Source organism: Neoarius graeffei, chromosome 26, assembly GCF_027579695.1.
Source record: "Neoarius graeffei isolate fNeoGra1 chromosome 26, fNeoGra1.pri, whole genome shotgun sequence".
NCBI lineage: Eukaryota > Metazoa > Chordata > Actinopteri > Siluriformes > Ariidae > Neoarius > Neoarius graeffei.
This window is the reverse complement of record NC_083594.1, coordinates 33,872,168-33,888,457: the sequence shown is the minus strand read 5'-3', so window position 1 is coordinate 33,888,457 and position 16,290 is coordinate 33,872,168. Positions and strand designations below refer to the sequence as shown.

Here is a 16,290-nt window from a genome sequence, read left to right as displayed (position 1 = left end):
CACTGCTCTCCACAAAGAACATTGCTGCTAATCTGCAGCTTGCTAAAGATCACGTGGACAAGCCAGAAGGCTATTGGAAAAATGTTTTGTGGACGGATGAGACCAAAATAGAAATTTTTGGTTTAAATGAGAAGTGTTATGTTTGGAGAAAGGAAAACACTGCATTCCAGCATAAGAACCTTATCCCATCTGTGAAACATGGTGGTGGTAGTGTCATGGTTTTGGCCTGTTTTGCTGCATCTGGGCCAGGACGGCTTGTCATCATTGATGGAACAATGAAGTCTGAATTATGCCAGCGAATTCTAAAGGAAAATGTCAGGACATCTTTCCATGAACTGAATCTCAAGAGAAGGTGGGTCATGCAGCAAGACAATGACCCTAAGCATACAAATCGTTCTACCAAAGAATGGTTAAAGAAGAATAAAGTTAATGTTTTGGAATGGCCAAGTCAAAGTCCTGACTTTAATCCAATCAAAATGTTGTGAAAGGACCTGAAGTGAGCAGTTCATGTGAGGAAACCCACCAACATCCCAGAGTTGAAGCTGTTCTGTACAGAGGAATGGGCTAAAATTCCTCCAAGCTGGTGTGCAGGACTGATCAACAGTAACTGGAAACGTTTAGTTGCAGTTATTGCTACACAAGGGGGTCACACCAGATACTTAAAGCAAAGGTTCACATACTTTTGCCACTCACAGATATGTAATATTGGATAATTTTCCTCAATAAATAAATGACCAAGTATAAAATTTTTGTCTCATTTGTTTAACTGGGTTCTCTTTATCTACTTTTAGGACTTGTGTGAAAATCTGATGATGTTTTAGGTCATATTTATGCAGAAATATAGAAAATTCTAAAGGGTTCACAAACTTTCAAGCACCACTGTATATGTAATATTGGGTCATTTTCCTTAATAAATCAATGACCAAGTATAATATTTTTGTCTCATTTGTTTAACTGGGTTCTCTTTATCTACTTTTAGGACTTGTGTGAAAATCTGCAGCCGGTTTCACTAAAGTAGTTTAGACTGGTCTATGGGTTAAGATTGGTCTTAAGTTTCTTTATAGACCAGTCTAATGCAAGTAAGACGGTTTCACAAAAGTTAAGACTAATTTTTTAAGTCTAATTTTAGGCTTAAAAAGTAAGACACCCTCCCCCCAGTCTAATATGGGTCCAAGGGCTATATCACTATGGTAATCACTGAAATAGTGTGTGAATCAGTGTGTGTGTGTTGTTGTTGTTGTTATTATTATTATTATTATAGTGTTGTTCTTGTTATTGTGTTCTTGTTATTATTACTATTATTATTATTATTACTATTGTTACTATTATTACTGGACATACTTTCTTAAATGAATAAAATTTAATTTAAAAAAAAAAAAAAACAGTCAAGCCATAAGTGCCATCAATGTCAATAACTACAAGAAAGTTTGAAATGTTAAGGCAGTGAAGTGCAAGTATGTAATACACAAATTTAGGCTATTATAATCTAACTATAAAGTATTCAATAAAGAACAAACAGTGTAATGCCAGCTTATTCATTTTATTACTTATAAATAATATAAATATATATAAATAATATAAATATATCAATTCATTTATGCATATAATTACATCACCACTCATCACTTATCTCTCTCTCATACACACACACACACACACACACACACACACACACACTACTACATCACTCCTCCATCTGCGCGAGTCTCTTCAATTTAAGTCGCTCCAAAAGGAAAGACTGCAACTTAAATTGAAGAGACTCGCGCAGATGGAGGAGTGATGTAGATAATAACGGCGACTCGCCTCCGTAGGTCTCTATCACCATTTCGGTGGTGACTTTTAGTTTCTTCGCTTTCCCTCCTCCCGTTGGGGGTCCCGTTTTCCGCTTGTATATTTCCTTTTTTGCCTCTGGCACCATATTTTTAAACCTCTTCTGCACAGCTGACACGTCTCGTACCGCAGCGGGGTTAACGCTGTTCACCGCATCGGTGATTTTTTTCCACACCTCATGTTTCTTTTTGTTGGTACACTCCTCAATGAATTTCCCCAACAAAACCCCTTTGTAGGAATTAAATTCTTCAAGAATGGCTAAATTCTCTGAGTGCGTGAACGGCACTGACCGGTTGCTGTCCGCCATTTTTTTTGTTTTGAAAAGAGTCTTAAATTACCAACGATCCTTTGCGGCATAGTACGACTTAAGATAGTCAGAGCCTTCACTGCTTTGTGCAACAGTTTTTGTTAGACGTCTATGCTAAGTCCGACTATACCCTCTGTCTAAGTTATAGTCATAGTCTATCTTAGTGAAACCGGACGCTGATGTTTTTGATCATATTTATGCAGAAATATAGAAAATTCTAAAGGGTTCACAAACTTTCAAGCACCACTGCATGTTCAAAGTGTTTGCGGCAAATGACATTGCATGCCAGATTTACTCATTGTGATTATTCCAAACAGGAAAATTACAGTCCTATCTAAAATTCTAAAGAGTCTGAGAACTTAATTAGTATAGTATAGGTTCCAGTTCCTGAAAAAGGGAAGCTATATATAAAGGTTCCAACCAATGACTGGCCATTAAACATTTTCTTTTTGCTATGCATGTGCCCATGTTTTGGTTTATTTTTGCTCATCTAAAGAATGTGTGTGTACAATTTAAATTTAAAGTGCACTTCAATCTCCATTTTGAATACATCCATTTAAAAAAAAAATAATGGACATCTACATTCACTGACCTCAGTATTAGGAATACCTGTAAACCTGCTCATTCGTGCAATTATCCAAACAGGTAATCAGGTCAGCTATGTGGCAGCAGTGAGTGCAGACCCTTTTGCACATAACTGAAGGTCAAACACTTCAATTAACATTCATATCAAGCACCAGATGGAGAAAAAAAAGTGATCTCAGTGACTTTGACCATGGCACGGTTGTTGGTGCCACATAGGCTGGTTTGAGTATTTCAGAAACTGAGTTTACACAGAATGGTGTGTGTGTGTGTGGGGGGGGGGGGAGCATCCAGTGAGGAGAAAATGCTTTGTTGAGGAGAGAGATCACAGGAGAATGGGCAGACTGGTTCAAGTTGACAGGAAGACCATGCAATTTTTCTTTACAATTGCAGTGAGTAGAAAAGCATCTCCAAAAGCACAACATGCTGAAACCTGAAGCAGATGGACTACAACAGCTGAAGACCACATCAGCTTCCACTCCTGTCAGTTAAGAACAGGAATCTGAGGCTACAGTAGGCACAGAGTCACCGAAACTGGACTTTTGAAGTTTGGAAAAAGACCAATGATTTTTCAATGCATTGTGTTGCTACCATGTGACTACCTGATTGAATATGTTCATGAACGAGCAGGTGAACAGGCATTCCTAATAAAGTGGCTGTTGAATGTATATGTACATAGGGTATGTATGTGCTTTTCTGTTTATATCAGAGCAGCCCATGTGTAGGCTTAACATCTCATCTCATTATCTCTAGCCACTTTATCCTTCTACAGGGTCGCAGGCAAGCTGGAGCCTATCCCAGCTGACTACAGGTGAAAGGCGGGGTACACCCTGGACAAGTCGCCAGGTCATCACAGGGCTGACACATAGACACAGACAACCATTCACACTCACATTCACACCTACGGTCAATTTAGAGTCACCAGTTAACCTAACCTGCATGTCTTTGGACTGTGGGGGAAACCGGAGCACCCGGAGGAAACCCACGCGGACACAGGGAGAACATGCAAACTCCACACAGAAAGGCCCTCGCCGGCCACGGGGCTCGAACCCGGACCTTCTTGCTGTGAGGAGACAGCGCTAACCACTACACCACCGTGCCACCCAGGCTTAACATCGCTTATATATATATATATATATATATATATATATAAAGTCAAAAGGTAAATTATCTATTAATTACTTGAATGTTCTAAATGTATTTAAAAGTTTAAATTATTCATCAAAAATTCATTATGCTTATTTCCATATCAGGAATTTCCCCATCCAGGTAAAACACCACTGGACGAGGCTGTAGTGTGAGTGCACATGAGGTGAGTGTCAGATGGAAAATTAATGACCTAAGCCTACACCATTAATGAGGTCTATAAAAATGAACCAGCGGGGATCATGTTCAAACAGACCATTTAATTGACTGTATAACTTTTGGACTCGCAATTTGTGTGATGTAAAGGAGCTCAGATGTTTCTTGGTTGAGACTCATTGATACATATTAAGATAACCCATGACATCACCTAAACATGTTCTTTTAACCATTTTGCAAGATGTTTGCACATCCACATGGCTACTTCAGAGCAGTTCAGTGGTTTAAATGTATGGCGCCATGTGGAACAGCTGGGGAAAAATGAAATGCAAGAACGTGCACCCAAGTCTCACCAAGAATCAGAACCAGGGAGACAAAATCTTTGTGTGGAGAAATGATGACAAATAGTGCCACTCATTTTCTCACCAAGCTTAGAAAATAAGTGCTCTCATCATTAATCACATTCTCCAGGAGTGGAGAGGCTTTCAAACAATAAAGGGGCGATTTCTAGAGGTAGCACGCTAATAGAGTTACATAAATCATGTGAACAGCTAACACAAGCACAGCCATAATCATGTAATTAGATTTGATTTATTTGTTCCATTCTCACACAGAAGTGGTTTAAATCTGAATGCCAGATACCAAAAAAAATTAAGAATGCATATAATATCATGGCACTTTTGTTAGGTGATATACAGTACAGTAAGAGGGTACATGAGAATTTAAACACTTACACGCACCTGATTATAGCTCCAAAAACATCAGATTAAGCTCCCCTGAGAGGGGTATAAGTGCAGGAATCAGTTTAAAGTATATTCATATCAATAAGATACACAACACCAAAATCAACAGAAAGGGAATAGAATTATCATGTTAAATGTACATTATTACGTAGTGTTCACAACAAATTTATTGACCAAATATCTACTAAAAAGTCACATTAAATGTACTGAATCTTGCAAATGCACGCACCTACTGGTACACTCAAGCTTCCTCAAGGAGCTATAAAATTAACCTTGGCAATCTATCTGCAAGTATTTATTTACCTTTCATCTTACTCTCATACACACCCCTTTCAACAAAGAATAACACAGAAAGCCATCATCAAACTTATTAGTAGCTATTTCCCATATCACTCCAGCAGCCAGCACTAAACCCAACAGATGGGAGATGCAGCTCAACCTTAAAAGATGACCTTGCTTTAAAAGGCTATTAACCATAATGAATTTGTTTTTATGTTTTCATAAAAGAAGACGTCATTGCTAGTTAAGTGTCCACTTTCTGGTTAACTCCGTTTCATTATTTTATTCTTAGCTTGTCAACATTATGAGTATCTTGACAAAATAAATCACCACAGTTGTAAGAAGATACCTTTGGAGAGGAAAGAGAGTTTTTTTTTTTTTGAGGTGGATTGAGCATCACCTAAGGACTGCACATATTTATAATTTATATTCCCTCAGTGCTGGATATCTAAAAGTAGATGTTGAGTCAGCATGAAGAAAAAGAATTTGCAAAGACTTGCTGGGGGCACTGAGAGGGTTATGGTTCATGAAAAACACCTTTAAATGAAGTCTGCTGAAAAGTCAACCTGGGTAAGAGGCAAGCAATCCTCTTGAGAACAGCACATTCAGTTGGTCAGTCCCACAAAGCCAAGCCAATAAACTTGCTGATTACCTCTCTAAGGATATGGCTGTTGGATTGTGCTAGACCTGGGGGATAGAGTACTGTCATTATTTATGGCTTTAGACATTTAGAACAGTATAGAAATGTAATAAGAGTAATAAAATGATGAGCAATGCATGTGAAGATTCAGGTTAGACTCTTATAATAAACAGGAGTATTTCGTGCTAAATGACTTATGGTAATGTTATAAAGCAAATTTGTAAAGTAAATTTAGAAACTGCTTTCTCCCTTGGAACAGTTGGAGCTTTTATCATCATTTAAAATCAAATTCAAATTGTGCAAATAAGCATTGCATAAAGTACCAATGTAAAGAATTAAAATCCTTGTTAAAGTACCACACGTTAAAGTAATCTAGGCTCATGCAGTTAAAAAATATAAACTTTCCCTCACTAAAACTGAAGAATAAAGTTTCTTGGATGACCTTGTCAGGATTAAATGTTTCTGTTAGTAAACAAAAATGAGGACAGTGCTGCTAACTTTAAAGAAACAGGCCAATAATAGCTAGATGTAAACATTAGATGGCATTGAAAGTTGCCTCTGCTGACACAGACTTGCTCATCATGACTGGCACCATTGACTGCCCCGCCTCTTCCGACACCTCTCCACCAATCAGATGCTGTCTGTGTAGGTTCAGGATTGAGTCAGCAATGATGCGTGCTGTCTTCTTCTGGTAGCCGCCTGATGTCACCATGAGAATGGGGATCCCTCTCCTCCGTGCTGCCCTAAACACGATCTCATCCCTCTTCACGATGCCCTAAGTATACAATTATAGGGATAAAGCTTTTGTCTAGGTTGTCACATTGACACAAGTATCATTAAGTAAGGATTTATTAAAAATGATATCATAGAATGATACATCATACTTTGTATCCCTTTTTATAGTTACATTTAAGGCCTTTACACACTGGAGGTGTTATTTTGTGCAATGAATTCGCATGTTAGTACAACCCTGATTCCAAAAAAGTTGGGACAAAGTACAAATTGTAAATAAAAATGGAATGCAATAATTTACAAATCTCAAAAACTGATATTGTATTCACAATAGAACATAGACAAATCAAATGTCGAAAGTGAGACATTTTGAAATTTCATGCCAAATATTGGCTCATTTGAAATTTCATGACAGCAAAACATCTCAAAAAAAGTTGGGACAGGGGCAATAAGAGGCTGGAAAAGTTAAAGGTACAAAAAAGGAGCAGCTGGAGGACCAAATTGCAACTCATTAGGTCAATTGGCAATAGGTCATTAACATGACTGGGTATAAAAAGAGCATCTTGGAGTGGCAGCGGCTCTCAGAAGTAAAGATGGGAAGAGGATCACCAATCCCCCTAATTCTGCGCCGACAAATAGTGGAGCAATATCAGAAAGGAGTTCGACAGTGTAAAATTGCAAAGAGTTTGAACATATCATCATCTACAGTGCATAATATCATCAAAAGATTCAGAGAATCTGGAAGAATCTCTGTGCGTAAGGGTCAAGGCCGGAAAACCATACTGGGTGCCTGTGATCTTCGGGCCCTTAGACGGCACTGCATCACATACAGGCATACTTCTGTATTGGAAATCACAAAATGGGCTCAGGAATATTTCCAGAGAACATTATCTGTGAACACAATTCACCGTGCCATCCGCCGTTGCCAGCTAAAACTCTATAGTTCAAAGAAGAAGCCGTATCTAAACACGATCCAGAAGCGCAGATGTCTTCTCTGGGCCAAGGCTCATTTAAAATGGACTGTGGCAAAGTGGAAAACTGTTCTGTGGTCAGACAAATCAAAATTTGAAGTTCTTTATGGAAATCAGGGACGCCGTGTCATTCGGACTAAAGAGGAGAAGGACGACCCAAGTTGTTATCAGCGCTCAGTTCAGAAGCCTGCATCTCTGATGGTATGGGGTTGCATTAGTGCGTGTGGCATGGGCAGCTTACACATCTGGAAAGAAACCATCAATGCTGAAAGGTATATTCAGGTTCTAGAGCAACATATGCTCCCATCCAGACGACGTCTCTTTCAGGGAAGACCTTGCATTTTCCAACATGACAATGCCAAACCACATACCGCATCAATTACAGCATCATGGCTGCGTAGAAGGGTCCGGGTACTGAACTGGCCAGCCTGCAGTCCAGATCTTTCACCCATAGAAAACATCTGGCGCATCATGAAACGGAAGATACGACAAAAAAGACCCAAGACAGTTGAGCAACTAGAATCCTACATTAGACAAGAATGGGTTAACATTCCTATCCCTAAACTTGAGCAACTTGTCTCCTCAGTCCCCAGACGTTTACAGACTGTTGTAAAGAAAAAAGGGGATGTCTCACAGTGGTAAACATGGCCTTGTCCCAACTTTTTTGAGATGTGTTGTCATGAAATTTAAAATCACCTAATTTTTCTCTTTAAATGATATATTTTCTCAGCTTAAACATTTGATATGTCATCTATGTTCTATTCTGAATAAAATATGGAATTTTGAAACTTCCACATCATTGCATTCCGTTTTTATTTACAATGTGTACTTTGTCCCAACTTTTTTGGAAATCGGGGTTGTATTTTTTTTTTTAAACTGCTGTTTTTGTCATGAGCACTTTCGCGAATATTATGCAGCGAAAAAGTAACATTTTCCCACAACAAGGTCCATTTTTCTGAGCTTCCACACCACAAATAAGTGCATCAACTAATCACATTGTACGGAACAAATTTCTTGTAGTGATGTAGGTGACAGCAGCAAAATGCTCTCAAATGTAGTGGCGAGCCTCTACTATGCACCGGCGTTACCCATGTCTGGGAGAGGAGTGGCTATATCTCACCCCTGAAACCAACAACACAGTGAGAATTGCTTTCTTTCTTGTTGCCAAGCATCCTGTCGCTCAGCTTCAACTCTTGAATGAGATCATGAAACTCGCTCCCTCCTGTCATCTCCATTCCAACATGTGTATCCAAAACTTTCTTACTTGAGAGCATTTTTTAAAGTTTCCTTCATATACTCAAACTTTGTCTGGTAGAATTTAATGAAGCACATTTTGCATGAAACGGCTCCTGATGCAGAAATCTAATTCAATATTTATATCCAACCCAATAATTTACCTGCAGAATAAACCTGGTTCTGGTTAGGTTATGTAACCAATAAAGTGGGTTACATGACCTAACACCATATTTGAAATACAAAACCGAATAGACCTGGTTCAATAAAATCACCTTGCGCATGGCTAATATGAAACTACTACTTCTCAAATAGTCCAAATAAAGATGCGTATAATATCACTGGGTTCTGTACCTGAGGGGAAATCGACAGGCCTCCAAGAGGATCACCATCTAGAATATCAGTGCCTGCATTGTACACGATTATGTCAGGTCTGATCTCATTCAATGTGCCCTCACAGTGGAGCTCCACCTTCTGGAGATACTCTGTGTCTTCTGTCCCCCAGTCCAGCTCCACTTTCCTCTTAATAGCCCCTATGCACACATGAGATCCAATGAGTCTTTCATTGCAGTTTTCAGCTTCATTCATTTATTTATTATTCTTCAGTAACCATCCTAGCAGAAGCAGTGCCCAATGAGGCACCAACACTACATACTGCATACCCATGCCACCCTTACAGTACAAATTACTACCCTAAAGAATACTATTACTATTTCTGAAATAACCTCTCTGCTTGCTTGACCCAATATTAAATATTACTGACACCTTACACTGAAATAACCTCTCTGCTTGCTTGACCCAATATTAAATATTACTGACACCTTACACAGTTTCCTATGAAACAGCAACTTTTTTTCCTGCTTTGCTCGACTATCAAGTCATTCTCATACAAGAAGTGGATTTGCATGTTAATTTTTTAATACTTCTTGCTCATATGGTGAATTCGTGACATAAAATTTGCCTTGCTATAAAATGAGAAGAGATGACCTGGATTACTAGGATATCCAAATTTAAGCATAACATTTCATGTCAAGGAGACAAAGCACTTTTAAACACTTTCAATACATATTTAGCCTATTTTGCCATTCAGTGCAGATAAAGACATGGATGGAAAAGTTGAAAAGCAAGGCACTTTTTTATTTAAATACAGTGCAATGTTACCAAAGGAAAACATCTCAAAAAGGAAGTGAGGAACAACAAAGAGAAACTAAGCCAAAACACACCTTATCTTGGAAACCCAGGCCGCACTCTCTAACGAATATGTAGGATTGACAGACAAACTCATTCACATGTTCATATAATTAGAGCTTTTGTTTCAAAAATAAAGACTGGAAATGTTGAAAAAAAGAAACTACATAGTCACTGAAATTGACAGGTTGAGTTTGTGGAAAATAATATGGAATAATGTATAGGCTGCCACTCAGCTCTAGCACAGAGCTCCACTACACATAGTAGAGTTACTACACATCAGGGTGCAAGGTAGGAATACCAGGGATGCCAGTCCATCAGAAGGCACCATACACACACATACACATTCATTCACACCTAGGGCCAATATAGAGTCACCAATCTGTGGGAGGAAACCAGAGAACCAGAGTGCAGTCTTATAGGCTAGTGGAGCGAGTCCTGAAATACAGTATATCTCAATGCTGAATATTTTGCTCTCTGATTCATAACACCTTATCAAGCTAATCAGCTTATTAACAGGCCTTCCCCGAGTCAGTATTGGTATGCTGGAGCAGGGAAAATACTAAAAGGAAGGGGTGATACAAGTTCATTACCACTTACTAGAAATTTATATTATATTAGAGTTATTTTAGCATCATTTCACTTGGCTGCCTATTAGCACTTACACTGACATCAAATGCCTGATAAAGTATGTTCTAGAACACATCACCAATAAAGGCTCCATATACCACCATTTAAACAAACAAACAAACAAACAAACAAACAAACAAACAAACAAACAAACAAAGTTTGGTCACATTAGTATTTAACTAACTTTTATTATTTGCCTTACTCTTACTGGTACAGTGGTGCTTGAAAGTTTGTGAACCCTTTAGAATTTTCCATGTTTCTGCATAAATATAACGTAAAACATCATCAGATTTTCACACAAGTCCTAAAAGTAGATAAAGAGACCCCAGTTAAACAAATGAGACAAAAATATTACACTTGGTCATTTATTTATTGAGGAAAATGATCCAATATTACATATCTGTGAGTGGCAAAAGTATGTGAACATCTGGGATTAGCAGTTAATTTGAAGGTGAAATTAGAGTCAGGTGTTTTCAATCACTGGGATGACAATCAGGTGTGAGTGGGCACCCTGTTTTATTTAAAGAACAGGGATCTATCAAAGTCTGATCTTCACAACACATGTTTGTGGAAGTGTATCATGGCACGAACAAAGGAGATTTCTGAGGACCTCAGAAAAAGCCTTGTTGATGCTCATCAGGCTGGCAAAGGTTATAAAACCATCTCTAAAGAGTTTGGACTCCACCAATCCACAGTCAGACAGATTGTGTACAAATGGAGGAAATTCAAGACCATTGTTACCCTCCCCAGGATTGGTCGACCAACAAAGATCACTCCAAGAGCAAGGCATGTAATTATCGGCGAGGTCACAAAGGACCCCAGGGTAACTTCTAAGCAACTGAAGGCCTCTCTCACATTGGCTAATGTTAATGTTCATGAGTCCACCATCAGGAGAACACTGAACAACAATGGTGTGCATGACAGGGTTACAAAGAGAAAGCCACTGCTCTCCAAAAAGAACACTGCTGCTCATCTGCAGTTTACTAAAGATCATGTGGACAAACCAGAAGGCTATTGGAAAAATGTTTTGTGGACGGATGAGACCAAAATAGAACTTTTTGGTTTAAATGAGAAGCGTTATGTTTGGAGAAAGGAAAACACTGCATTGCAGCATAAGAACCTCATCCCATCTGTGAAACATGGTGGTGGTAGTATCATGGTTTGGGCCTGTTTTGCTGCATCTGGGCCAGGACGGCTTGCCATCATTGATGGAACAATGAATTCTGAATTATACCAGTGAATTCTAAAGGAAAATGTCAGGACATCTGTCCATGAACTGAATCTCAAGAGAAGGTGGGTCATGCAGCAAGACAACGACCCAAAGCACACAAGTCATTCTACCAAAGAATGGTTAAAGAAGAATAAAGTTAATGTTTTGGAATGGCCAAGTCAAAGTCCTGACCTTAATCCAATCGAAATGTTGTGGAAGGACCTGAAGCGAGCAGTTCATGTGAGGAAACCCACCAACATCCCAGAATTGAAGCTGTTCTGTACAGAGGAATGGGCTAAAATTCCTCGAAGTCGGTGTGCAGGACTGATCAACACTTACCGGAAACGTTTAGTTGCAGTTATTGTTGCACAAGGGGGTCACACCAGATACTGAAAGCAAAGGTTCACATACTTTTGCTACTCACAGATATGTAATATTGGATCATTTTCCTCAATAAATAAATGACCAAGTATAATATTTTTGTCTCATTTGTTTAACTGGGTTCTTTTTATCCACTTTTAGGACTTGTGTGAAAATCTGATGATGTTTTAGGTCATATTTATGCAGAAATGTAGAAAATCCTAAAGGGTTCACAAACTTTCAAGCACCACTGTATATATATATATACACACACAGTGGGGCAAAAAAGTATTTAGTCAGCCACCAATTGTGCAAGTTCTCCCACTTAAAAAGATGAGAGAGGCCTGTAATTTTCATCATAGGTACACTTCAACTATGAGAGACAGAATGGGGGGAAAGAATCCAGGAAATCACATTGTAGGATTTTTAATGAATTAATTGGTAAATTCCTCGATAAAATAAGTATTTGGTCACCTAAAAACAAGCAAGATTTCTGGCTCTCACAGACCTGTAACAACTTCTTTAAGAGGCTCCTCTGTCCTCCACTCGTTACCTGTATTAATGGCACCTGTTTGAGCTTATTATCAGTATAAAAGACACCTGTCCACAACCTCAAACAGTCACACTCCAAACTCCACTATGGCCAAGACCAAAGAGCTGTCAAAGGACACCAGAAACAAAATTGTAGACCTGCACCAGGCTGAGAAGACTGAATCTGCAATAGGTAAGCAGCTTGGTGTGAAGAAATCAACTGTGGGAGCAATTATTAGAAAATGGAAGACATACAAGACCATTGATAATCTCCCTCGATCTGGGGCTCCACGCAAGATCTCACCCTGTGGGGTCAAAATGATCACAAGAATGGTGAGCAAAAATCCCAGAACCACACAGGGGGACCTAGTGAATGACCTGCAGAGTGCTGGGACCAAAGTAACAAAGGCTACCATCAGTAACACACTACACCACCAGGGACTCAAATCCTGCAGTGCCAGACGTGTCCCTCTGCTTAAGCCAGTACATGTCCAGGCCCGTCTGAAGTTTGCTAGAGAGCATTTGGATGATCCAGAAGAGGATTGGGAGAATGTCATATGGTCAGATGAAACCAAAATAGAACTTTTTGGTAAAAACTCAACTTGTCGTGTTTGGAGGAGAAAGAATGCTGAGTTGCATCCAAAGAACACCATACCTACTGTAAAGCATGGGGGTGGAAACATCATGCTTTGGGACTGTTTTTCTGCAAAGGGACCAGGACGACTGATCCGTGTAAAGGAAAGAATGAATGGGGCCATGTATCGTGAGATTTTCAGTGAAAACCTCCTTCCATCAGCAAGGGCATTGAAGATCAAACGTGGCTGGGTCTTTCAGCATGACAATGATCCCAAACACACCGCCCGGGCAATGAAGGAGTGGCTTCGTAAGAAGCATTTCAAGGTCCTGGAGTGGCCTAGCCAGTCTCCAGATCTCAACCCCATAGAAAATCTTTGGAGGGAGTTGAAAGTCCGTGTTGCCCAGCGACAGCCCCAAAACATCACTGCTCTAGAGGAGATCTGCATGGAGGAATGGGCCAAAATACCAGCAACAGTGTGTGAAAACCTTGTGAAGACTTACAGAAAACGTTTGACCTCTGTCATTGCCAAAAAGGGTATATAACAAAGTATTGAGATGAACTTTTGTTATTGACCAAATACTTATTTTCCACCATAATTTGCAAATAAATTATTTAAAAATCAGACAATGTGATTTTCTGGATTTTTTTTCTCATTTTTTCTCTCATAGTTGAGGTATACCTATGATGAAAATTACAGGCCTCTCTCATCTTTTTAAGTGGGAGAACTTGCACAATTGGTGACTGACTAAATACTTTTTTGCCCCACTGTATGTATATATATATATATATGTATATATATATATATATATATATATATATATATATATTACAATTATTATATTACTTATAATTATAAATTTACTTTTTTTTCTATTCTACACACGAAGATATATTTTTACATTTTTATATTCGCATTATTTCCTCATTTCTGTCCCTGCGATATACAAAAGTATTCATTCCCCTTCGTCTTTGTCCTGTTTTGTGGCATTACAAGCTGGAATTAAAATGGATTTTAGAATAGAATAGAATGCCTTTATTGTCACTATACACATGTACAATGAGATTAAAGAGGAGAGCCGTAAGCCGCTGCAACCACGCGCGCCGCCATCTTGAATTTTTGGGGGGTTAGCACCATTTGATTTACACAACATGCCCCCCCCCAAGTCAATACTTTGTACAGCCACCTTTTGCTGTAATTACAGCTGCAAGTCTCTTGGGGTATGTCTCTATTAGCTTCACACATCTAGCCACTGAGATTTTTGTTCATTCCTCAAAGTAAAACTGTTCCAACTCCTTCAAGTTAGATGGATTGCGCTGGTGTACAGCAATCTGCAAGTTATGCCACAGATTCTCAATTGGATTGAGGTCTGGTCTTTGATTAAGCCATTCTAAGACATTTAAATATTTCCCTTTAAACCACTCCAGTGTAGCTTTAGCAGTATGTTTAGGGTCATTGCCCTGCTGGAACATGAACCTTTGTCCCAGTCTGAAACCTCTGGCTGACTCAAACAGGTTTTCCTCCAGAACTGCCCTGTATTTAGTGCCATCCATCTTTCCTTCAGTCCTGATCAGCTTTCCTGTCCCTGCAGATGAAAAATATCCCCACAGCATGATGCTGCCACCATCATGCTTCACTGTAGGACCGGGATTCTCAGGGTGTTGGGTTTGCGTCACACATGGCATTTCCCATGGTGGCCAAAAAGATACATTTTTGCCTCATTTGATCAGAAAATCTTCTTCCACATGTTTGGGGAGTCTGCCACACGCTGTTGGGCAAACTCCAAATGTGTTTTCTTAAGCAATGGCTTTTTTCTGGCCACTCTTCCATAAAGCCCCGCTCTGTGGAGTGTATGGCTTAAAGTGGTCCTATGGACAGATACTCCCATCTCCGCTGTGGATCTCTGTAGTTCCTTCAGTGTTATCTTTGGAGTCTTTGTTGCATCTCTGATTAATTCCCTCCTTGTCTGGTCTGTGAGTTTTGGTGGGCGGCCTTCTCTTGTCAGGTTTGTAGTGGTGCCATATTCTTCCCATTTTACTATGATTGATCTAATGGTGCTCCGTGGAATATTCAAAGTTTGGGATTTTTTTTATAACCCAAACCTATACTTCTTCACAACTTTGTCTCTGACATGTTTGGAACGCTCCTTGGTTTTCATGTTGCTTGCTTAGTAGTGTTGAAGAGTCAGGGTCCTTCCAGAATAAGTTGATTTATGCAGACATCATGTGACAGATCATGTGACACTTTGATTGCACATAGGTGGATCTTAATCAAATAATTATGTGACTTATGGGGCGGCACAGTGGTGTAGTGGTTAGTACTGTCGACTCACAGCAAGAAGGTCCTGGGTTTGAGCCCAGTGGCTGACGAGGGCCTTTCTGTGTGGAGTTTGCATGTTCTCCCCGTGTCTGTGTGGGTTTCCTCTGGGTGCTCCTGTTTCCCCCGCAGTCCAAAGACATGCAGGTTAGACTAATTGGTGGCTCTAAATTGACCGTAGGTGTGAATGTGAATGATTGTTTGTCTCTATGTGTCAGCCCTGCAATGACCTGGCGACTTGTCCAGGGTGTACCCCGCCTTTTGCCCATAGTCAGCTGGGATAGGCTCCAGCTCGCCTGCAACCCTGTACAGGATAAGCGGCTATAGATAATGGATGGGTGGATGGATGTGACTTATGAAGTGAATTGGTTGGACCAGCTCTTATTTAGGGGTTTCATACGAAAGGGGGTGAATATCTATGCACACTCCAGATTTCTGTTTTTTTCATCTTTATAATTGTTGTTTTATTGTGTGACAAACAATTTCCACCTTTAAAGTGGTAGGCATTCTGTGTAAATCAAATGGTGCTAACCCTCCAAAGATCCATTTTAATTCCATCTTGTAATGTGACAAAACAGGACAAACACCAAGGGGGATGAACACATCCACCAAAAAAAAAGAGCAAGTTAATCAAAAGAATTTCAGTTTTGAACAGCACACATCCAGTCAGCGGGAAAACACTGGGCGTGGCATCATCTGAATAAAATATGAGCAATTCCAGCGTTATGGACGTGACACTTGAACTCAAAATGGCAACAAATGACCCAGTGCATGTTTTATTGTCTCCCAGTATTTAAACAGGTGTTGCATATGTTAAGGCTGTACCATACTGGAGAAGTGATAGAACAAGAACAATTCCCA

The 16,290-nt window shown here is 39.5% G+C and overlaps 1 protein-coding gene across 3 annotated transcripts in view; it reads right to left on the bottom strand.

Annotated features, from left to right (window-relative positions):
- Nucleotides 1-4,593: 4,593 nt before the first annotated feature.
- The window catches only part of hdac11 (histone deacetylase 11), a 147,034-nt gene continuing 135,337 nt past the window's right edge, over nucleotides 4,594-16,290 (bottom strand). For 2 of the 3 annotated variants that reach the window (XM_060909879.1, XM_060909881.1), the window contains 2 exons: nucleotides 8,974-9,152; nucleotides 4,594-6,458 (listed from right to left, as the gene is read on the bottom strand). In XM_060909879.1, coding sequence (XP_060765862.1) covers nucleotides 6,219-6,458; nucleotides 8,974-9,152 — 419 coding nt within the window. In that variant the 3' untranslated portion in view covers nucleotides 4,594-6,218. The remainder of the gene's footprint in view (nucleotides 6,459-8,973; nucleotides 9,153-16,290) is intronic. The other variant, XM_060909880.1, reaches the window with a different exon arrangement.